We start from the raw sequence: 25103 nt of genomic DNA on the forward strand, positions 1-25103 counted from the left end.
AAATGGTTAGAATGTAAGGCTTTTAGTTTAAGATACAAGGGTTATGGCTTGGGTGCAAGGCTTCTGGTTTGGGTGTAAGGGTTTTGGCTTGGGTGCAATGCTATTAGCTTGGGTGCAAGGGTTATGATTTAAGGTACAAGGGTTATGACTTGATGTACAAGGGTTATGACGTAGGGTGCAAAGAATATGGCTTGGTGCAAGAAGTTTGGTTTAGGTGCAAGGAGTTTGGCTTGAAATGTAATGGTTACGGCTTGGGTGCAAGGCTTCTAGCTTAGGGTGCATGTATTTTGGCTTAAGGTGCAAGGTTTTTAGCTTGTGTTATAGTAATGAGAATTGCATGTAATCTGCAATCATTTTCATATAATTCTGTGGCATTAACAAGGGCATGCTCTCTGTGTGATTGATCTACATGTAATTCGCTAGAGATTAGATATAAATTATTCCTCAATCATACTCACAAGTTTCTTCACCTGTAGATTTACATGTAAACCATGGCTGTTTCATGTAATTTTGGGCCACTCATAGGGGCATGCTTTCTATATGTTTGATTTATATGTAAACCATTAAAGATTATATGTAAATTATTCCTTAGGCATGTTTGTAAATTTTTTCCTATGTTGATTTACATGTAATCAATAGTGGTTACTTTTTCATTAAAAAAAATTACTATTGCATGAATGTGGACTAGATTATGGCTTATGGGTGAGAGTAGCAATGAAGAGTATGTTTAAAAATGAATATATACAAATCAAGGCTTGTCTAATTGTGTAATAAAAGGGAAGACATATATGGATAAGGACCCAAATTGTAGAAAAGTATGTCATTATAATTTATTAATGGAGATTTTGGTATCAACCTGTTGGCATTTGTATATGCATATACGCAAGCGGGTCAATTTAATTTATTTTAAGGATTGAATGCTCTATTTGCATAATCTTAGACATATTTTATATTAATAAATGTAGATTCTCCAATAGAACCCTAAAGAGCCTTCAAAGTTGAAAGTGATTAGTAGAAAGATAATCCATCATCTTTGTGAACAAATCTCCGTGTAATCGTTCATGCCTTTGACAAGGTAAATTTTGAAAACTTTTGTTTATCATTGATATAAGATAAAGTTAGAGTGATTAATATTCTTTTTCAATTTTATTCCTTATATATTTATTACCGTTTGAATTTCTAAATAATAATTTATTATAGGTTTAATTGAAAAGAATGGCAAATTTAAAAAGTTTCATATTTAACTATCAATTTTTAATAAATACAAAGTTAGTTAAGTTTATCGTATATTAAAGACCAGAGAAACTATACCTTAGCATGTGCATGGGATGAAGACAAAAACCAATAGAGTTAGGGCAGAAATGAGTTAATCTCACATAACATGATGAATAAAAATTTGCATTCTCATTAGAATGGGTGTCACGCTTAATATTAACCATGCTTTGAATAAGATATATAATTTCTAATAAGAGTATCGCTTTGCATAATAAAAAATGATAAGAGGACAAAAATTAAAATAAAAAAGAAATAAATGTTCTAAAGTAGAAGAAAATAATGTAACTGACAGGAATTTTTTAACTTATGTCAATTTATTTGACTAATTTAAACAAACTAAGATTATATTTAATTTAATGCAGTCTAATTAGACAAGTGTTTTTTTTTGTCAAAAAATCAAATATATTAATAACAGAAAAATGAAAAGAAAGTCAAGAAGTGATAGTCATGCAAAAAAAAAAAAAATCAAAGAAACTAAAAGGTGGCTTAATTGAACAGGGCCACACTTGAAAAACTAATAACTTGAGAACATATTTACAAGATGCTCAATATCTTGTATTATCGGATATTGACTTTTAAGAGATAAAAAATGATCACCATTGAACTTAATCATAATAAATTTTTTGGTCCAGATTGAGCCCTTAACAATTATGTTTAACGATTCAAGTGATCTAATCATCTTGTCCAGTTCTTAAAATAATATTATAATTTCCAAAAATCTATGCATGACATATTGGAGCACAAATAAACAGATAAATTGAGCTTATCTTTTTTTTTTTTTGGGTGTCTGACAATAATAAAAGACATCCTTGATAAGACTTTCTTTATTACTGGAAAAGATATATAGTAATAATCATCCAAGTGCTTTATATAGTGGAAAGCACCTTCTTCATGTTTGAATCCCTACGTAATCTCAGTCTTGTTCCCATTGTGCATGCCACCAAACTTATTATTCAATTATTTGGAAGCATCATCTCTTCTTTTTCTAAACGTGGATTCCACATTTCCAGTCTAGTCTTTTCTAATTGCATCGAGAATGCTATTAAATAGCATAAGATCCACTGCTATCATAACACATCAGAACATAAGATCCATTAATATACAGACTTGTGGTATATTTAATTGTAAGGACTTGGATGTAATTCTTCCAATTTTCTTTCTCACTAGCTTTCTTCGTCCTGTATATATATACTAGTCGTCCAGATCATCCTTGGATCAATATATATACATGTTAAAAAGTCATTTCATGATCATGTCAAGATCATTGTAATTAAATGATATTTAAGATAGTAAATCACCACATGCATATTTAGATTTGAGGAAAAATATTGAATCCTAGTCCTTTCATGTATGTTTAATTAGTCTCACGTTGAAAACCATCGAAACCGATCGTTTTAGTGCTGGAAGCAATTAGTCGAGAATATATATAGTTTTTGGTCATTATTTCAGCATGAAACAACATACACTTGTTATGTCAGAACAAAACTTGTATTTTCATTATATATATGTTTTGGAATTCTTGGATGATATACGACAAGTTAGGTTGAAATTGAAGGGGAAAGACTTGACATTGACAATTAAAGGAGAAAGATAATGTGTTTGGTCAAACCTGCTTTATTTTCTGTCTTAATGCGTGGTGATTTGGAAATGCTTGATTAATTTCTTACTTGTTTCAACTTTTTTTTTATTATTTAGTGTTGTTTGCTTTTTTTTTTTTGATTCAATAGTTTTCTAATATTAATTTTGCTAGGTCATTAGATTCCTCCTTAAATTTTAGTATTGTCAAACTCAATTTAGAGTAACTTTTCTAAAAGCATTTTCTACATTTATACAGATTGAAACTCGAAATCTCATTCTTAAACAGTCTATCTCTTTTACTAATCAATGCCTTTTAAAGGTAGTTGAGTCAGATAATATCTTTCTTAGTTTGTGATATTTTTATTTCCCAGAAAAAGTCGAAATATAATGACTCGTCCGTGATAAGCTGACTCGTCCTCTTTTGGAGCAACACTTCAATAATTCGAATTATGAATATAATGCTTAAAATGTAGAAAAAGACAGGAATGCCCTTGGTAGTAGGAATGGCATACATGTTCTAAAAAAATTCTAATTAATTACCATTAGACGCCAAAACAATTTCTAGTTGCAAATTGTACCAATGTAATTTTTAAATCCTGTTTACTCAAATAAATATGTTAGAAGTGGATAAGAAGTTTACTATTTCATGTTTGATGATGTTCTGCAGACATACACAGGATAATAGGAAAAGTTCATTGATTATATCAAATTTCAATGTGTGCTCAATTGAATCATATATGTTATTTGGTTGCTAATATATCAACTAGTTTTAATAGCTTTTTGCACATAACATGGGTATATATGAGTAATGAGAATTTCATATGCTAGATAAATCTTTTCATATTTGTACCCGAAGACATTCTATCATGTATTTTGATATCAAATCCCAACAATTACAATTGAGAATGAGAGTACGCTTGATTTGGTCAACACATTTCGAGATTCATAAGTTAAAATACTACTTTCATTTTTTTTTTTAATGTAACCATTCGGTGTTTAAAGTCAACAATCTTGACTAATTCAAATTCAAGCTCTATGGTGTTTCAAAGGGGTTGGCTCTTTCAACCATATTTCCTTCATTTTTATTACACCAAGGATCAAACCCAAAGGTTGTTGGTTAAGAAAACTTTGACCTCTTATCATGCGAGCCAACATGCATTAATAAATAATATTTCTTTCTTCTGAGCAAAATATTGTGTTTTCACTTTAGAACAATTATCTTTGTGGTATTAGGCCAGGCCCAATTCTAATTGTGTCAAACAACATCAAATCTCTTTATAAGGGGAAACATTTTTTGCTACCAATGAAGTTTACTTCTTATATTTACCCAAAAAAAAAATCAAATTTAGACTATTTTTATGAAAAACAAAAGAATTAAAATCAATTGATAAGAATTTGATATATAACTTAAATTTAAACTTTATTTAATTTTTAAAATCCAACTCACCTAAACTTTTTTATACAAAAAGAATTCTTTTATGAGCCAACTGTCTTTTTATTGTTTTAAGTGATTATTCCCCCTAATCTTTTTTATAAGGGAGACAGCAAATGATTTTTTTTATTCTATTTGTAAGTCATGTAATTATATTTTATCACAAGTGTCTTCTTTTATCTCCAATAAATATTTGTAAGAGAAAATATATTATTAAAATATATATATTATTTAATTAGAGTAAATTTAAAAACTTATTTAATTTTTATATAGAGCTAATAAATTTTAATTTTTTTTAATTTTAATAAAATATGCTAGAAATGACTTAGAAATAGCAAAAAAAAAAAAATCAGGTATAATTCTTTTTTTTTTTGGTATATTGTTATTCCATAATCCTTCAAGTTTTTCCCTTCCTTACTTACTAGTTCTCTCTCTATATGTGCGCGCGCGCGTTCTTGTAGTTGTTACATGTGATATTTTTAATAATAATAATAATCTATTTAAAAGTTGAATAAATTTCACGAATACCATGATCAATAAATGCATTTTTATTGAAGCTTTAATTATTAGTAGAGAAATGGACAAATGGGTGCGTGGGGCCCACGTATCTTCCACCCAAAAGTTTGGGCATTCAATTAATCAATCCGAAGATTTGTATCAAATATTCATTATATTAGTGGATGTGATATTTGTGACTGGTTCCCTGTGAGCGTGTGTATATGCAAGCATCCCATATTTGAAAGCATAATAGATAAATATTTTAAAAAATTGCATCAAAGAATCCAAACATGAAAGGATTTTTAAATTTTAATCATGTTTAAGAACTCCTATGAAATTTTAAAATGAGTACTATTAAATTGTTAAATTTTGTTAGTTCATGTTTAACGCTAATTTTTTAAAAATTAATCAATAAATTTCTAGAAATTGATAATATTTTTCTAAAAATTAATTATAATTTCTAATATGATTTTTTTAAATTTTTTTAAAAAATTACAGCCGATTTTCCCGAAGGATAATAAAAAGATATTGTATATGAAAGATCAATGGGAAAATCAGTCCAAGGTCATTAGTCATAATTTTAAAAAACGGAGGGAGAGAGAAATGCAATTATATTACACTTACATATTTATATTTTGCATTCATATATTTAGATTAGGCGATAATAATTTCATTATAAGAGGAGTTACTTCATAGTTTATAACATTCTGGTCCCAACCCTCCCTCTCTTTCTTGAATGATCATGAACGACTTTTGAGGAAGCTGGTACAGAGTTTCTTCCAAGCTTCTCTATCTGGCTCTCGCAACACCACCTTAGCCCTACCTTCGACACCATAAGCCTTCTGTCATTCCAAATATTCATTCATTAATATATATTCCCAGACAACAAGTTTCACATGAGATCAAGTTTATCAAGATATATAATTACACTATGTCATCAAAGAAAATGTTAGGTGGTGGTTTGGATATGTATATATAGGTGGATGGAGGTGCTTGGGAGAACAGTTGGTCTACCTAGGTATTTTGCCAAACATAAATGATTATAAAGAAATGTAAGGGAGACCGAGAAAAACATTTAATAAATCATGCTTTGTTTTTAATTCCTATAATTTATCTTTATTATTCCCTATCCCATCTATTTGATCTATCTGCAATGTTAATATTTTAGTTTGAAAAATACTCATAAGGACAATGAGCTACCTCAAACAGAGTTTATTTTACTAAGATGGACTTAACATTATTAAAATATGTGTTGATTTGGATGAGCTGAACTTACCAAGATGAGGTCACGTTGAACAAGATGGTTGATGAGGTGCAAAAGGATGTCCATGGTGTACTCAGGGTGGCCTTAGATCCCCATTATGTGATCACTGAACCTAAACATCTCAATCCCTATCTTCTCTCGACCATGCAATAATCTCTGACTTCGTCGGAAGTTCTCTCACCTACTTTTATATCCACAAATTCATTAATTTCCTCACCCAATCAACATATACTTATATATAACCAGTCAACCCTAATAATGGAAACACGATGATATATATTCGGCGTATAACTTTTGTTGAAAGAAAAGGTTGAGACTTCATCTTGATGGCATTGGATTATAGAAAGCTTTGATGGCAGCATGAAAGATGTTGGAGACAATGGTGATGATGATGTTAAGATTATGCTTCTCACACTGATGTCCCAACTAGTGGGAGATCGGCTAACCTTCCCTCCAAATGCACGGCATAGTATCTAATCACAAGCACACTAACCCAAATTAATAATTAACCTATACCAAAAATTGGACTGATTATTCAACTATTCAAGATGAGTCAAAGGTCAAAATTGTAATCATACTAATCATAAACACTACATTTTATGTAAACAGTCAAGTCATTGGGATTAATTTGGTTTTCAATACTGTGGTAATTAACTTTGAAAAGAGGAATCTATATATATATATATAGAGAGAGAGAGAGAGAGAGAGAATCATCCATGTCATCATTTTCTAAAGAAATCTTTATTTGAGGGGAAATATTTTCTACTATCAATGGAATATACTTCTTATATTTATCCAGAAAACATCAAATCAAGACTATTTTTATGAAAAGCAAAAAAAAATTAACTTAATTGATAAGGATTTGACCCATAACTTAAGAAGTCATAAGTTTAAAGTCCATTGTTTAAAACATATCCTGACGTTAGTTAATTTTAAAATCTAATTCACATAAATTTTTCTATACGAAAAGAATTATTTTTATGAGCCAACATTTTTTTTAGGAAAAATTGGTAAAAAAGACCTAATTGAAATCAAAATGGTCCTACAGACCAAATGTATTTGAAAGATTAAAGTTAATATTTTATTCATTAAATAATTTAAGCAAATGATTTAAATGTCCCTTTGTGTTAATTATTTTTTTTCAAAAGGTACAAAATTTGATTGCCCGAGCTTCAACCCCTTTGTATTAATTAGTTTTAAAGTTTTATTTAATTTTAATAAAATATGTTAGAAATGACTTAGAAATAGAAAGAAGAAATGTTATTATAAAATTCAAAATGCAGATATAATTCATTTTTATTTATGGTATATTGTTATTCCATAATCCTTCAAGTTTTTCCCCTCCCTACTGACTAGCTCTCTCTCTCTCTCTATATATATACACACACATAAATATATACACAGTTATGCGTGTGTTCTTGTATTTGTTGTGTGTGATATTTTTCATAATAATAATCTTTTTAAAAGTTGAACAAGTTTCACGAATACCTGATCAACAAATGCATTATTATTGAGGCTTCAATTATTAGTAGAGAAATGGACAAATGGGTGTGTGTGGCCCATATGTTCTCAACCTAAAAGTTTCGGCATTCAATTAATCAATTTGTAGATTTGCAGCAAATGTTCATTATATATGTTAGCAGATGTGATATTTATGACGAGTTCCCTGTGACTGTGTGTGTATATATATATATATATATATGCATGTATCCCACATTTGAAAGGATAATAGGGAAATATTTTTAAAAATTGCATCAAAGAATCCAAACATGAAAGGATTTTTAAATTGTAATCATGTTTAAGAATTCCTATGAAATTTTAACATGAGTACTATTAAATTGTTAAATTTTATCAGTTCATGTTTAACGCTAATTTTTTAAAAATTAATCAGTCACTTTCTAGAAATTCATAATATTTTTCTAAAAATTAATTATAATTTTTAAGGCCACCTAATATGATTTCTGATTTTTTTTTAAAAATATATCTGATTTCCCCGAAGAATAAAGGATATTGCATGTGAAATATAAATGGGAAAATCACTCCAAGGTCTTTAAAGGATAATTTTAAAGAAGAGGGGAGGGAGGGAGAAATCCGATTATATAACACTCGCATGTTTACATTTTGCATTCATATATTTAAATTAGGCGATAATAATTTCATTATAAGAGGAGTTATTTCATAATTTATAACCTTCTGGTGCCAACCAAAACTATAATCTCTCTCTCTCTCTCTCTCTCTCATGATCATGGGCGACTTTTGAGGAAGCTGACACACAGTTTCTTCCAAACCTCTCTATCTGGCTCTCGCAACACCGCTTTAGCCCTAGCTTCCACACCATAAGCCTCCTGCCATTCCAAACGTTCATCCATTAATATATATTTCCAGACAACAAGTTTCATATGCTATCAAGTTTAACAAGATATATAATTACGCCATGTCATCAAAGAAAATGTTGGATAGTGTCACATCTATGGAGGAAGAAATAGTAAAAAGAATTATTTAAAGTGGTTTGGATATGTATAAATAGGTGATGAAGATGCCAGTGAGAAGAGTCAAACATAAATAATCTTTCACGTTATAAAGAACTGTAGAAAAAGACCAAGAAGAACATTTAATAAATCATGCATGCTTTGTTTTAGTTCCTATAATTTATCTTCGTTATTCCCCGTCCCATCTATTTGATAAATCTGCAACTTTAATCTCTTGGTTTGAAAAATGAGCAAGTTCAGACAGAGTTTATTTTTCTAACATGGACTTAACATTATTAAAATATGTGTTGATTTGGACGAGCTGAACTGTGAACTATAAATTGTGGGTGTTAAGAATGAAATACCAAGATGAGGTCACGTTGAACAAGACGGTCGATGAGGTGCAAAAGGATGTCAATGGTGTACTCAGGGTGGCCTTGGATCCCCATTATGTGATCACCGAACCTAAACATCTCAATCCCTGTCTTCTCCGACCATGCAATAATCTCTGCCTTCGCCGGAAGTTCTCTCACCTACTTTCATATCCACAAATTCATTAACTTCCTCACCCAATCAATGCGCGCACGTGCGCGCACACATAACCAGTCAATCCTAATAATGGAAACATAATGATATATATTCAGAGTATAACTTTTGTTAAAAGAAAAGGTTGAGACCTCATCTCGATGGCATTGGATTATAGAGAGCTTTGATGGCAGCATGAGAGATGTCGGAGACAATGGTGATGATGATGATAAGGTTATGCTTCTCACACCGATATCCCAACCAGTGGGAGATCGGCTAACCTTTCCTCCCAATGCACGACATAGTATCTAATCACAAGCACACCAATCCAAATTAATGATTACATATATCAAAATCTAGACGATTATTCAACTATTTAAGATGAGTCAAAGATCAAAATTAAAATTATACCAATCACAAATAATACATTTTATGTAAACAGTCAAGTCGCTGGGATTAACTTGGTTTTTAATATTGTGATAATTAACTTTGAAAAGGGAAATATAGAGAGAGAGGAGACAGAGAAAGAATCATCATCCACGTCATCATTTTCCAAAGAAATAGCAGTAGTAGTAGATATGGACGGTGGTGTTTTGGAATTGACCAAAAACCGACACGTGATGAAGTGGATCTCATTTCATCTCCGATATTTTGCTGCCAAAATGGTTCAATTAATGCATGTCACACCAACCCACCAACATTTATCTGATAGGGTCAAGAGCCAAATCGAAGGGGTACTTATTATATTATGGGAACGACAAGCCTCGTTGGACGGACGTAAACATCTCTTAAAAATTGTACGTGGTCCCAACCACACACTCGAGAATCTCATTACCAAAGGCTGCTAATAAAGATTATCATCATCATCCACAGCCTGAGAAAACAATAGTGTTTCTTTGAGAACCAGATCACGATTTTTTTTTTTTTTCTTTCCTGGGGGGCGGGGGAAGTATAATGAAACATATCATCATGCCTTTTAGTACGTCCTGCCGTCCTGGGATGCTGAATCCTGATTCTATTATCTAAAAAGTGCCATATCTTCTTCTGACTAAGGTTCCACCACCAGGTCAAATTTACAGTGGTAGGTCCCACTTTCGTCCGTACAAATATCCATGATATTTGATAATAGAAACAGTAGCACACATGTGGCTTAGAGGAGAGGAGGCGAATGTTCTAGCTTATGAGCCACCCAGCAGATACGATGCTGGACAATGGAACAAAACGGGATTATTGCACTAGACTGGACTAAATCAATTAATTCTGTGGTTGGTTTTCAGTTTAATTTGAGGATTTAACTATTTATTAAATTTAACAAAAATATATTTTAAATGTCCTTTAAATATACTTTTAAGAGTTACTTCCTCCATTCTTATATATAAACTATTTTTTAAAAACTTATTTTATTCTTAAATATAAGAGAAGACAATAATTTTTTTGAATGATTAGATAATTTTACTCTTATATTAAAAAATAAAATAGATCATTAAATATATATTTTTTCTATCACTATCATAATATTAATTATGATATTATTAGAGGTAAAATTAGAAAATCATTGTGGTTTTATGTAAGTTTAATTAAATAATAAACTTTTATTGATATGCAAGATTTAATTAAAAATATTTTATATATAAAGACAGATGAGCATCTAAATAGGTTTTAAAATTCCATAAAAACGAATTTGGACCATCTTCAGACACTCTCAATGTCTTCTTAATTTTTTTTAAATATCCAATCTCATTTTTTTATTTAATTATTCATTTAGTTTTTTTTTGGCCAAATAATTACTCATTTAATTTGAATGCGTGAGATTGTTAGTTGTGACATTAAATTAAATATATTATTCATTTAATAATTAAATAACAATCTACCAAAATAATCTTGTATTTTAAGTTTTCAAGAGATGATAATAAACATAACGTTAAAAAAATAAATAGATAATTAAATAGACAACTGAAGAATCTCCGAATCAACTAATTTAAACTAATTATATTCAACTAATTTATTAATTAAGAATCTCCAAATCCATTAATAATAAACTAATTATATTCAACTAATTTATTAATTAAGAATCTCCAAATCGAAGCGCGTCCTCAAGAAAAGAAGGAAGCTATATACTCTGTTTTTTTTTTTTTAACTTTTCTGAAATGTCTTCTATATCGTATGATACGAACATATTTTGTTAAAGTCCAAATGGAAACCCAAATCTAGTTTCAAAAGCATTGTAAATTGGTAAGAGTTACTGATACACATTCTACATTTTTCCCAATATTCAGTTAATTTATTAGAATCTGTAAATCTAAATGCCTCCTAAAGTAACGAAGGAAGATATTACTTTTTATTTGCATTTTTAAATCTCTTTTTACTTTGTCATACACTCGTGCTATATGAACATATTTTTCATTTTTTTTTTATAAAAGACGAAAAAAAAAGTAGGGAAAGAAGATAGACTTTCTGTGTCGATTTCGAAAATCGTTCGTGGATATCCAACAGAATCGAATCACGGAAACGGAACTGATATCTCCGACGAAAGATGAATGAATTAGTTACCTGGTGACCGAAGCAAATGCCGAGGATTTTCTTCTTCATGGAATCGATTTTCTGAATCAGAGTGATGAGGCGCTCGATCCAGGCGTCATTTCCGTGAGCGTCATTGCAGCTGCCGGTGATGACGAATCCATCGTATAGGTCGAGATCGCCGTCTTCCTCGGGGAAGTCGCCGGATGCCACCTTGTAGACGTCCCAGGTCTCGCCTTCCTCCGCCAGCATTCTGATGAAAACCCGGAAATACCCTCCGTACATCTTCATCACGTACTCGGAATCCTCTGTGCACAGCAACACTGCATACCTTTTCCCGTCCATTAGTCTCTCCTCTTCACTGAAAAGCTTTGTGAGGTCACTTTCTTCTCTCTCTGATTTGAAGTAGAGTTTCTCTCACTAACACCTAAGAAAGAGAAAGCAGAGGAAGAGAGAAGGAGGAGAGAGCTTTTCCGTACTTTGTTCGGCCGCGCGCATACAGATTAGAGAGATTGTGTGTAATGGCTGAATGGCAAAATGACTCGCAATCCGCGTGGGTTTTAAAGGCGTGGAATTATGAAAATACCCCTGATTGACTCCCTTTACTACGAAAATGGGAGAAAGCTTGGCCTGGGCGTTCAATTTCCATTCAAACGACCGGTAGTTTTGATTGGGCCAACAGTAAACGACCCTAGTTAGTTTCATACTTTCAACTCGATGAGTTCCTCTAAAATTCTATGATTTTTGTTTTTCGATGGGTTTGGAAAAACAGAATTTGAGAACAGTTAGAATGAGTAGTAAAAGACTTCAAATGTTTTTTGAATAAAATCTTAAAAATCAACCTTATGAATAAAAAGAAGGGAGAATATTAATGAGAGGCTGCAATAATTTAATGTCTTACAAAGATTTGGATAAATTGAATACTCATTAAAATTTGAACATCACTTGTTAATTAATAATGTTTACTTGTTAAAAGTTTTTGTGAGATATTAAAGCATTTCAGAGGTTTTTCATTGATGTTTTCCCTAAAAAAGAATTATAATATGAGTTTCCACCCATTGGGCCATCTGTCTTAAATTTGAATTGGTAGACAATATTTAATTCCAAATAATTTGTGAAAATAAAAAGGAAAAAGAAAAAGAAAACACCGCCAAATGTGTTAGTAAAAAAACACCCCTAAAAATATAGGTTCATGTATTTTAATGTATACAATTTTTTTCTGAAAGTAATTTGTAAGCATCGTTACAACTTGTAAAAGCCAAAAGTTAATATTAACCTTAGCGAATCCTTAACAATCAGCATAATTAAACTTTGTTGTGGGGAAAAGAAAAAGAGTAGCATGAATGTGGACTAGTTTATGGCTTATGGGTGAAAGAAAATAGCATTGAAGAGTATCTTTAAAATTAAATATACCAAAATAAAGGTTTGTCTGATTGCGCAATTAAAGGGAAGGCATAGTTAAAGAGCCACTAGTTTCCTTCTAATTGGCTCACCCTACTTGACTTGAATTGGTAGGTAATATCGAATTCCTATAATAAAAAAGAAGAGGAAAAGGGTTTAAAATATACTCCATCCAATCCAAAATACTTCCCGTGGATCAAAATAAAGAGCATTAATTATTATTTTACAGTTCTTATAAATTGTTGGTTGAATTGGTAGTTTCTTTTTTTAAAAAAATCTTTTCAATTTTACTCTTATTAAATTCCCTATAGAAGTGTTTTGATAATAATAATTAAAATTTTAATGTATCATTTAAAAAAAAAAATAAATGATGTAGGGTATAGTTGGAAGAACAATTACAAAAGTTATCCAATATCCTATGTTTTGGACTAAACAAGGTCTCTACAAGATATTTATATCATGGTCTAGAGGGAGTATAAGCATTTTTTACCAACTAATATTGATACAAAATATAACCAATTTAGTATTAGTAAGAAAAAATTCTCATTTTGCTTATTGTATTTATTAACCTAGATTATTATTTTTGTGAATTTATGATCTTTTTCTCACTCATCATAAATTGGAACTAAGGATAAAAAGAGAAACCAATATATATTTTCATGGAAATAAGGATTTTACTGGCATGTGATTATAGTGAAAAGCTTGGTGGTGGAATGATAGCATACATGAAAAAAATCAAGTATAAGAAAGAGTGTTTAAAGTCATCCATTTGTACAATAATGATGAAAATTAAGAAAGATATCGTATGGCTAAATGGAAAACTAAGAGGGTCGTGAGTGAAATCCGTTCTAAAGCATTTGAAGAGTTTTATAATAGTTTTGAGATAAAGGATGGATAATGAAAAATTTATAAGATTGCTAAGAGTAAGAAAGAAAATCAAGAGATTTGAAACAAGTAAGATATATAAAGGATGAAGAGAAAAATGTTTTAATCATAGATAATGATATTAAAGACAGATGAGAAACATACTTTTTTAAGATTTTCAATGATGATGGGGGTTCCTCAATTAACTTGAAAGATTTAGTAACTTCTAAAAGAGAGCAAAATTTGTCATTTTATCGAATAATACGAGCTTGGGAAGTAAGAGAAGTTCTTAAAAAAATAACAAATGGTAGAGCCAATGGACCTGATTGTATACCTATTGAAATGTGAAAATGTTTGGGTGAAGAAGGAGTGTGGTGGTTAATTAAGTTATTTAATGAGATCTTATAATCTAAAAGAATGCTAGACGGTTGGAGGAGAAGCACCTTAGTTCCTATTTATAAAAATAAAGGAAATATTAAAAATTATACTAACTATATAGCGATTAAACTTATGAGTCATACTATGAAATTATGGGAAAGAATGATTGAGCATAGGTTGAGATTGGAAACTGGTACTTCGAAGAATCTGTTTGGCTTCATGTTAGGGAGAGCGACTATAAAAGCGATTTATCTATTAAGGAGATTAATAAAAAAGTATTGATATAAAACTAAAGATTTACATATGGTTTTCATTGATTTGAAAAAAAGCTCATGATCATATACTGAGATAAATACTTTGGAAGCCACTGGAAAAGAAGGGTATCCGGGTTACCTATATTCAAGCTATACAAGACATGTATGAGAGGGCAACAACTAATATAAGAACAGTTGGTGGTGAAATAAAAAATTTTTCTATAAAGATTGGATTACATTAAGGATCATTTTTGAGTCCTTATTTATTTAATCTAGTGTTAAATGTTTTGACTGACCATATTCAAGAGGAAATTCCTAAATGCATGCTTTTTGCGGATGATATAGTTCTTATTGCAGAGACAAGAGAAGAGATAAATTTTAAACTTGAGTTATGGAGGAAGACAGTGGAGTCAAAAGGTTTTCGCCTGAATAGGAGTAAAATAGAATATTTATATTGTAATTTTAATAAGAGGTCAGTGAGTAGTAACTTGGAAGTAAAATTAAGTGATCAGACTATACCTCAAGTGAAAAATTCAGATATTTGGGAGCAATTATTCAATAAAATACAAAAATTGATGAAGATACTACACATAGGATACAAGCAGGGTGGTTTGATTGGAGAAAGACTAAAGTAGTTATTTGCGATCATAAAGTTCCTGATAAACTTAAAGGAAAGTTTTATCGAACTACTATAAAATTAATAATTTTATATGGTAGTGAATGCTGGGCTTTGACGGGACAGTAAGAGCATAAAGTTGGAGTAGCAGAGATGAGAATGTTGAGATGGATGTGTGGATATACACATAAAGACAAAATTCAAAATGAGTGAATACAGAAGAAAGTGGGCGTGGCACCTATTGAAAGAAAAATGGTAGAAAATTATTTGACGTGGTTCGAACATGTACAAAGAAGACCACGGGAGGTACTTGTGAGGAGAGTGAAATAAATAATTTTGAACCCTGTCAAGAGAGGTAAAGGAAGATCGAAGAGAACACCTTTGAAGGTTGTTGAATGAAACCTTTTAATTAACAATATTCTTAAAAATTTAATAAATGATATAGCATAATGACATCATATAATCCATGTAGCCAATCCTATCTAGAGGGATAAGGCCTTTTGTTGTTTTTGTTATAATTATTGTTAAAAGCTGCTTATATTTTGGATCACAGGGAACAATGACTTAGAAAAATGCCAAAAAAAATGTTTGTATGAAAATATCTCTAAAAGTATACTTTCATATGTCCTTAATATAAAACAAAATTTTTAGAAATTTTTTTTGTCATCAATATAAGATGTAGTTAGAGTAATTTTTTCAATTTTGTCTCTTATTTATTTATTTATTATGATTTGAATTTCTATTAACAAAGAATGACAAAATTAAAAATTTATATTTTTTTAACAATTTTAAGAATATAACTACAATTTCTTAAGCGAAGTTGATTAAGTTTTTTTTTATAAAATAGATTCGAATATTTTAATGTATGAAAATTCTATGGCTAAATAACTTGTAAGTATTTTCTTCTTCTTCTTTTTTTAAGAGTCAAGGGTTAATCTTAATTTTAGTGAGCCCTCAACCCTCAACTAAATTTGAGTAAACTTTTGAAACTCAATTTACTTAAACTTTTTTATTAAAAAAATTACTATGGAGATAAAAAGGGGAGCATGAATGTGGACTAGCTTATGGCTTACGGGTGGAAGGAGCAATGAAGAGTATATTTTAGAAATGAATATATACAAATCAAGGTTTGTCTAATTGCGTAATAAAAAGGAAGCCATATATAGATAAGGACCCAATAATTTGATAAAAGTATGTCTCTATAATTTATTAATGGAGATTTTGGTATCAATCTGTTGGCCTTTGTATGTGCATTTATGTATACGGGTCAATTTATTTTATTTTAAGGACTGAATGCTCTATTTGCGTAATCTTAAACATATTTTATATTAATAAATTTAGATTCTCCAATAGAACCCTAAAGTGCTTTCAATGTTGAAAGTGATTAGTAGAATGATGATACGTCACTTTTGCGAGCAATTCTGCGCGTAATCGTTCATGCCTTTGACAAGGTAAGTTTTGAAAAGTTTTGTTAATCATCAATATAAGATAAAGCAAGGGCTTGTTTGTCTTTTACTTTTTAAAAATATTTTTTTTTTTTAAAAATTGAAAATTTAAAAAATTGTTTGGATAAGTGTTTTTATTTAGTTGTTTTCAAAAACTATTTTCATTTTTTATTTTTAAAAACAAAAAACTAGAAATAACTTTAAGTTGTTTTTCATTTTAATTTTCTTGTTTTTAAAATACACTAAATTTAATTATTAACAAATATAGTTACCTTAATCAATTTCTATTATTAATCACCACCATTAACTACATATAACCATAATTATCAATCCATTTTTAAATTCTAAAATTATTTTTTAATTGACATAATCGAATGAATTTTCATTTTATGTTGTTTTAAAAATAATGTTAAAAAATGTATTATAAAACAGTTGTAAAAACAAAAAATAAGAACATAAGCAAAACAGGCCCTGATATTCTTTTTCAATCTATTCCTTGTATACTCCAAACAGCTTTATCATATATTAAACACTAGAGAAACTATACTTTAAAATGTGCGTGGGAAGAAGACAAAAACTAATAGAGTTAGGCCAAAAATAAGTTACTCTTATATAATATGATGACTAAAGATTTGAATTCTCGTTGGAATAGTTGTTTCATTTAGTATCCAACTATATCTTGGATAAGATTAGTTGTTTCATTTAGTATCCAACTATATCTTAGATAAGATAATTTCTAATAAGAGGATGCCTTTGAATGATAAAAAATGATTAGAGGACAAAAATTAAAATAAAAAAGAAATTTATTTAAATATTTAAATTTGGAACGTCCCAATTAAATTTAAACTGTTTAGATTTTATTACAGTGATAATCATGTAGATTGAATCCTTATGCTTCTGGATATACACTATGTCGCACCCGAAAAAATGCGACGTGGACGGCGCACGAGCGGAGGTCCCGGCCTTCGCGACGGGAACCGGATCGAATGAGGAGTCGCCACCAAGATTTTGAGGTAAATCTCAGGAAACCGATTAAAAGGAGGATAAGGGTGATCTACGAAATCAGAGAATAGGTTCGGGAGTCGGTTAAGTGTGGGGAAGGTATTAGGCACCCCACAACACCCGTTCGTGAGAATGGTTACTTGAAGTTTGCTGTGCTCTATTAATATGGTTTTATAATTATTTTAATTATCCCTTTTATATTCATGTGTTTGATAAAAATGATGAGAAATATTTATTTATTTACGAGGGAAGACAGACTTGACTCAGAATCTGACTCTGAGGCCTACGTACCCTGTGATGGGGATCAAAGTCCACGTAGTTCGGGCTTGAAAATTGTTAGTGAAAATATTTTTTCGAAGAGAAATTAATTAGAAATAATTCACCATTTTGCAAACAAAACAATTTCTGAAATTTTGATATGTGTATTTTAAATTGCAAAAAGTAATTTAATTTTAATTATTTTCTCAATTTTTGAATTTTCAGTTAAAGAAAAGAAAATGGTTTAAAATTATTTTTTTATATTTTTTCATTGGGAATTTAATTGCAGTACCTGCAAAACCTTATTGATTCATACGGTAATGCAATTATTCTAAATATTTGCGGAGATTCAGAAATCTCACACGATAAAAGAATTTAGCAATTTAATTTATTTATTTATATTCTTATGTATATTTTAAGTGTTAAAAATATATTTTAATTGTGTATATACATGTTTCAAAGAAACTTTAATTATCATACCTGTAAAGCCTTATTAGCTTGTACGATAATATGATTATCCCTAATATCTGCGGAGATTTCAAAATCTCACACGATAAAAGAATTAAATTTAATTAATTAATTTAATTAATTATATAATATATATGTATATATATATTTTAAAAACTTAATAGTTATATCTGCAGAGTCTTATTGACTCATACGATAATACGATGATCTTAGAAGCCCACAGAGATTCAAAAATCTCACATGATTAAAAGATATTTTCGGTAAATATGGTTACAATTTAAATACATCAATTTGATTAATTAATTTTTCTAAATTGTGTATTATATGATTATTTATAAAAATTATTTATTTATTATAGAAATTGATAATCACTACATCTGCAGGGACTTATTATCCCCACGATGAGGTGATTAATTCAAGTCTCTACGGAGATTCTTGAAACATCACATGAGACTTAAATAAATTATTAATTTGAATTATAAAAGGAGAGTTAATTTAATGGTGGGCCTTTAGAACCCATATTAGCATATAAGTTTTACTCTCATATTTGTGAAACCTCATTGATTTGCACGATACGAGATTATCCTAAATATCTGTAGAGATTAAAAGTCTCACATGATAAAATGATTAAATAATATTCACTTTGAATATATTTTAATGTGTAGTTATATAACACATATATTTTTTATCATAGAAATCTTAATCGTTATACCTGCGAAGTCTTATTGACTTACATGGTAGTACAATTATCTTAAAGGTCTACAGAGTTTCAAAAACCTCACATGACCAAAAGATCTAATTAGAAAATGTGATTATAATTCAAATTTATTAATTTAATTAATTAAAATCATAAAAAAATTTATTATTTTATTTACAAAAATTTGTTTATGTAATATATACAAATTGAGAATCACGATATCTAAGGGGATATATTATCCCACACGATAATGTGATTAATTTAAGTCTCTATGAAGATTCTTAAAATCTCACATGAGACTTAAATATTTATTATAAGATTGATCCCCATGCCTACGAAATCTTATTGATTTACACGGTATAAAATCATTCTAATGCCTACGGAGATTCTTAAAATCTCACACGACAAATAGATAACCAAAATATTTGTATTTGCAATAGTTGGCTAAACAATTTATGCAATAAAGGCAATGGAAAGAATAAATTAATTTGATAATTTGTTATTCTTTCGACTTGAGGATATATTCTAAAAAAAATTAGATTTGGCATAAATTTTTAGTAAGATCATAACCATGACAGATATGGCTCTAAACCCCAATCAACCTCACAAATTATCAATATTTTCACAGGCTCTTTTTTTTTTTATTTTGGCCACATAATCTTAGATATTTGGCTTAATGTTTCAAAGATATTCAAAAGGAAGAAAAATAAATAAATGAAGCAGCAACATTCTTACTTTAAAACAACAATCACATAAACTTAAAGGGAAGCAAGGTGGATCACACATAAGGCAACTAGTCACTTTAATGTTTCCATTTTGCAATTTGTGAACATTAATCATAACCCACGTAGCTTGACAAGGCATAAAATAAAACAGGATAATTCTAGAATCATAAAAGATAGAAAACACGTTACCAGGTGCTTATCAGGAAGAGGAGAGGCAGACCCAGGGAAATAGTTTCACAAAATTCTTTGATGCCCTCTCCGGTTCTCTCATGTTCTATCCCAAAAATGTTTCACAATCTCTCTCTCTAAGCTCTCCTAAATCTCTTCGGATTATCCAGCCCCCCTCGATCTCTTTCCCATTCTCTCGGTCTCTTCCCTTCTACATCTCCCAGTCAATCTGAAATTATTTTCCCTCGTCTTTTCCTCATGGACCCATCACCTAACAGCTCTTGTGTCCGCCAGAAGACTCTTTCAAAGTTCTCTCCCTCTGATCTCAGTCTCTTCTTTCTCTCGATCTCGTTTTTGGCTCTCTTTCTCAGTACCTCTCTTCTCTTCCTCGGTCTCTTTTATGCTCTATTTTTTTCAGTTTTCCTTCTGTGCCTCGTACTCTCTTCCTCCTCCAGTTTCGGTCCTTTGTCTGGTTTTCTGCATTTTCTTTGTTCTACTTCTTCTTCGCTGGCATTTTCTCGTTAGTTTCTGCCTCCGCCTCATTCTCATTCATTCTCGCCTCCCATGCTCTGTTTTTCCTTCATTTTTTCTCCTCTCTCCTTTTCTACTGTCATCTCATGTGTACGTCTCTAGCTCTCTTTTTTTCAGTCTCCTTCCTCTTCTCTCACGCTGAAACGGTCCTGTTTCTCCTTCTCTCCATGCTCTTTTTTTTCTCATTTTTCTGTCTGCTCTCGGACTGTTCCTCGTCTCCAGTGTTTCTTCTCTGTATTCTCCAGTTTTTTCTTCTCTTTCTCTGTTCAAGCTTCTCCCATTTCCTCCGTTCGGTCACTGCTCTCTCTTCGTCTTTTATGCTCTGTTTTCTCGTGCTTTCTCCCTCTTCTGTTTCTGTGCTCTTAGTTTTCTTTTTAAATCAGAAAAGGTTTTTTTTTCAGAGCTTGCGTATAGCTCTTCAAGCGTGTCGCCTTTCTGCTATGTTTTCTCACTTTTTCTCTGCTGTTTCGTCTACTTTCTTTGCTGTTCTGTCTGTTGTCTTCGTGTACGTCTAGCTCTATTTCTTTTTGTTCTGCATTTGCTATGCTTGCGTCTGCTCTCTGCTCTCTCTTTTACTCATGCATCTCTGGCTCTATTTCCTTTCTTTTCTTCTGCTACTTGCATGCATTTCTGCTTTGCTTCCTTTGCTTTTCTGCAACGTGCATGCGTCTTCTCCTTACTGTCTTGCGTGTGTGTGCTTCTGCAGATTTCTTGTTTCTCTCGTGTGCAGTATTAGTCCATGTTTTGTCCAGCCTTGCATTTTTTATCCACTCTGTGACGTGTGCATGAAGGACCCACCGTATTTTAATTTTTAATAACTCTTTTTTTTATGTTTATTAAATTCAAAAATTAGGTTAAGGGACTTAAAAAAGAAAAATTGATTTTAGATTAAGCAAACATATTTTTTTGAAAGATAACAAAATTTAAAGGAAGAAATTCAAAAGAAGTTGACTCTCAAAATTAGTTCCTAATATCTTGAATGGTTAGGATAATTTTGAAGAGATTTTAAGCAAGGTTATATTTTTTTGTTAATTTTTTTAGATTTTTTTTGAAAATATAATCCTAAAAAAGGATTAAATTTCATTTTTTATATTTTTATATTTTTTTGATTATTTTAATGAACTAAAAGAAATAAAATCCTAACCAAAAAAGATTATCTAAAATAAAATTAAGCCCTATCAAATTTGTGTTTTTGAAAATATAATCCTAAAAAGGATTAAATTTTATTTTTGCATTTTTATATTTTTTTGATTATTTATTATTAAATTTAAAAAAATATCCGGATAAAATACGGTGTTCACACACTAGATGATTTGTAAAACAAAAATTGTCATGTGTTACTTAAGTGTAATGGTGTATTCGTGCTGACAAACCTAAGCCAATAATCCAATATGATCTATTTTCCTCGCCAAATTCTTTTCATAATGATATTCTGAATTTCCCGATTTGAAGAATCTAGAGAATTTGGCTTCTATTGAAGAATTAAATTTCTACATTACTATGCACACTTTTAAGAATTCGGATAATTGGTTCAACCACAAGATTGATATCCTTTAAAATTTATAAAAGTAAATCAGCTTAAAATTCAAACAAAATTCACTAAAATTTAGTTGAGAATAGTGACATTGAAATTACTTGCTTGCTTGCTTATTTATTTACAGAAGAAACTTTGAGATAAAAATATCTAATGTTTAACGGACCCCGCTCAAGATATTTCACAAATTTATTTATGTGTCTTGATTAATTTTTAGAATGCTCGTATAATTATGAACATCATCACAAGATATTATCACAAGATAGGGTACCTATCAGAGGAAATATAGATTTGAGTGACTTAAAAAGTTATTTTATCCACACCATATTTTTTAGTGATGTGAAAAAAATTAACAATGTTACTTTCTAAAAAAAAAGATATGATTTATTAGGAAACCACATCACTTTTATCATAAAAAGTGACTTGGTTGCTACAGAAATCAAGTCACTTTGTAGTTTAAAAGTGACATAGAATATCAAAAAACCATGTCACTTTTTTCTTGAGAAGTGTCTTGGTTTCTTAGAAACCAAGTCACTTTGTAGTGTAAAAGTGACGTTGTATATGTGTATATATATATATATATATATATTTATATTTTAATATGCATTATGCATTTTTTTTTCATAACTAGATTGAACCTGCCATCAAAACAACAATAGCCCAACAATATAGACACAGCCATAATGTCCAATAAACAATAGCAATAGCACAAGCACACCAATTTAATACCAAGACCATTATCACATATTCAAGTGTTAGTTATTTACAACCAAAAAGTCCAACAATCTATCACAATGCATTAAGTAGAGTTCATATCCATCTAACAAACCATATGTCCAGCTAAAATCCTAACATTAATGAACAAACTATAAAATCTTGAAATATTTAAATAAATGGCTCTTGAAGAATTTGACCTGTCAAGATATTTCAAATGTCATTTATCTCTTCTCTGGTGTAGGGATATTTATTGTCAAAGCTGCAAATTTGCGTAAGATTTTAGTTAGACTTGCCAAATTCTAAAGCCCGCAAAACTAATATATTATTGACATTAAATAACTACTTATCAAATTTGAATTTTCATTCGTACTAGATTGGATAATCTCACACATATAATGGATAATATAATATTTATACTTTGTACTTCCTATCTTTCGATGGCAATTTGAAAATATCCAAGTCGTTGAGCCATTTCTTTTTGTTTGATTTTTTGGCGGGTGGCATTGTTCCCTTATTATTTGATATATTTTTAACGATCTATAAAAAAAGATATTATTAAAAACAAGTTAATAAGACAATCTAAATATCCGAAAAAAATTAATGTTTATAAAAATAATCTTACCTTACGTGTTAAATATATCTTTAGTTTCAGCAGTCGGTTACCTGCTCATAGAACAAAACTAATAAATCTCATGCAAATATGGGTAGACAACACAAGGGGATCGATGGTAACTACAACATATAAAAATTATTATTAGTATATGAGAATATAAAAATATTACCAAACTGAATGTAAATACATAAATATAAATAACTTGCCCTTTAAGTACTGGGGCTAGATAACATGGTAATTTTCTTTTTAAAATAGTGCTGCTCACATATCTTGTCCTATCATAGATATCGTTGTGAGCTGATGTCACAAAAGCTGGGCATAAAATCCAAATTGATCTTCTTTACGTCCAGTGCAAAGATTCTTGAGAAACCTATTAGTAGAACGAGATAAAAATTAATTCATATAAATTAAAATGAATGAACATGAGATAAAATATAAATAATAAATTTACAAGATTGATAGCATAGCTCAAGATATGTCCAATTCCCTCATCAATAAAAATTCTAGAATGTCTTTCTTATCGAGTATAAAGGGATATGACTTATGTACACCCACAATTCTTTTAGGCATCATCAAGTCAATTGGCTTTATAATTGCCTTGAAAAATTCATATAATTGTGGCAAATAAGGGTAGTCTTCAGCATCCTCAGGATCCTAATGACACATCAAATGAATACAAGTTATCTAAGTTAATTAAAATAAAAAATTAAAGAATAATGAGTTGTTTTTTTAATCATCAAAATTGTCATGTCCATATCAACAAGTCTTTTAAACCATAAAATGAAATGACCTAGTGCTTGACTTAATTTTACAATCTCATTGTGGGGAATGGCACTATGACATGTGGCTCAAGAACAACCTCAACTGTCACCTTGACTTGGTCATCCAGAATCTCCATATGATGAATTGTTTCCCTAAGTATGTACTCGAGTAGTAGAATAACTTGATTTATAGGCTTATCCAAATAAAAAAAATAAGGAGTTTCATCATCTATTGAGGGACTAGAGGTATCTGCTACCATGTCTAGTGGATTATGGCTATCTTTTGTATTTTGGAGTATAGGGAAAGTCTAAAAAAATAAGTGAAAAAAATTAAACACGCTAAAGCAAAAAATAGAGAAAACTAAATGTTTAACTAAAATAAAGATACTTGAAAACTTGAGGTCCTTGCTACCCAATCCCTTACATATTTCCCATGTTCGAGACCATAGATCTAAACCTTCAAGAAGCTGCTCATGGAATGACACTTAATCCTACTCATACTTTTGATTAACTTCCTCCCTAACCTTTGCCAAAAGCTCATCAAACTTATCTCTAGACACAACTCTTGACAAGCTTCATGGTGTAGGTCTAAAGTATTGCTTAAGACCAACTCCTTTTCTTACCCCTCTTACATGACTAGATTATCCTAGTTCTCCAATTATAGTTGCCAAAATATCCATTCTCCCAATAAATTGAAATGAACCTTGGGACACTTGTTACTCAAGTGAATCTTATAATTAATTTATCTCAAAAAGCACATAATCTAAAATTCAATTCAATTTACTTAGTAAAATTACTTACAATCCTTATAGCAACTTCAACTACATTTGGAGTGATATATTGGCCTTTTTTAATCCTCGCCTCCTTCCATTTTCTTTGACGAGTTGGTTGAGCTGGGGGATGAACAACAAAACTAGAGTTTTATTTTGCAGCTTCCTCCAATTCCTTTAAACCAGCTTCTATAAGCTTCTTATCCAGCTTCCTATATTGCCTTGAGACAAGTAATGCTAATATTTATTTTTGGCTAGCTCTCTTGATTTAGTGCACTTAATTTCTATGATTCAATCTGTACAAAGTAAGTCAGATATAGATTTAATAAAACTAAATTAACTTA

At 30.2% G+C, this 25103-nt stretch overlaps 1 protein-coding gene and 1 pseudogene across 1 annotated transcript; both read right to left on the reverse strand.

Moving 5' to 3' along the window:
* Window positions 1-5523: 5523 nt before the first annotated feature.
* On the reverse strand, window positions 5524-8159 carry LOC129305364 (gamma-glutamyl peptidase 5-like; annotated as a pseudogene).
* On the reverse strand, window positions 8106-12074 carry LOC129306780 (gamma-glutamyl peptidase 5-like). The gene is made up of 4 exons (XM_054947506.1): window positions 11591-12074; window positions 9193-9348; window positions 8881-9048; window positions 8106-8392 (listed from the first exon to the last, which is right to left on the reverse strand). Exons 1-4 carry the CDS (start codon window positions 11900-11902, stop codon window positions 8291-8293), a joined length of 738 nt encoding a protein of 245 aa, XP_054803481.1. The 5' UTR covers window positions 11903-12074; the 3' UTR covers window positions 8106-8290.
* Window positions 12075-25103: the final 13029 nt, after the last annotated feature.

This window comes from Prosopis cineraria, unplaced genomic scaffold (assembly GCF_029017545.1).
Source record: "Prosopis cineraria cultivar Desert tree isolate PC_DT_omini unplaced genomic scaffold, ASM2901754v1 PC3, whole genome shotgun sequence".
Taxonomy (NCBI): Eukaryota; Viridiplantae; Streptophyta; class Magnoliopsida; order Fabales; family Fabaceae; genus Prosopis; species Prosopis cineraria.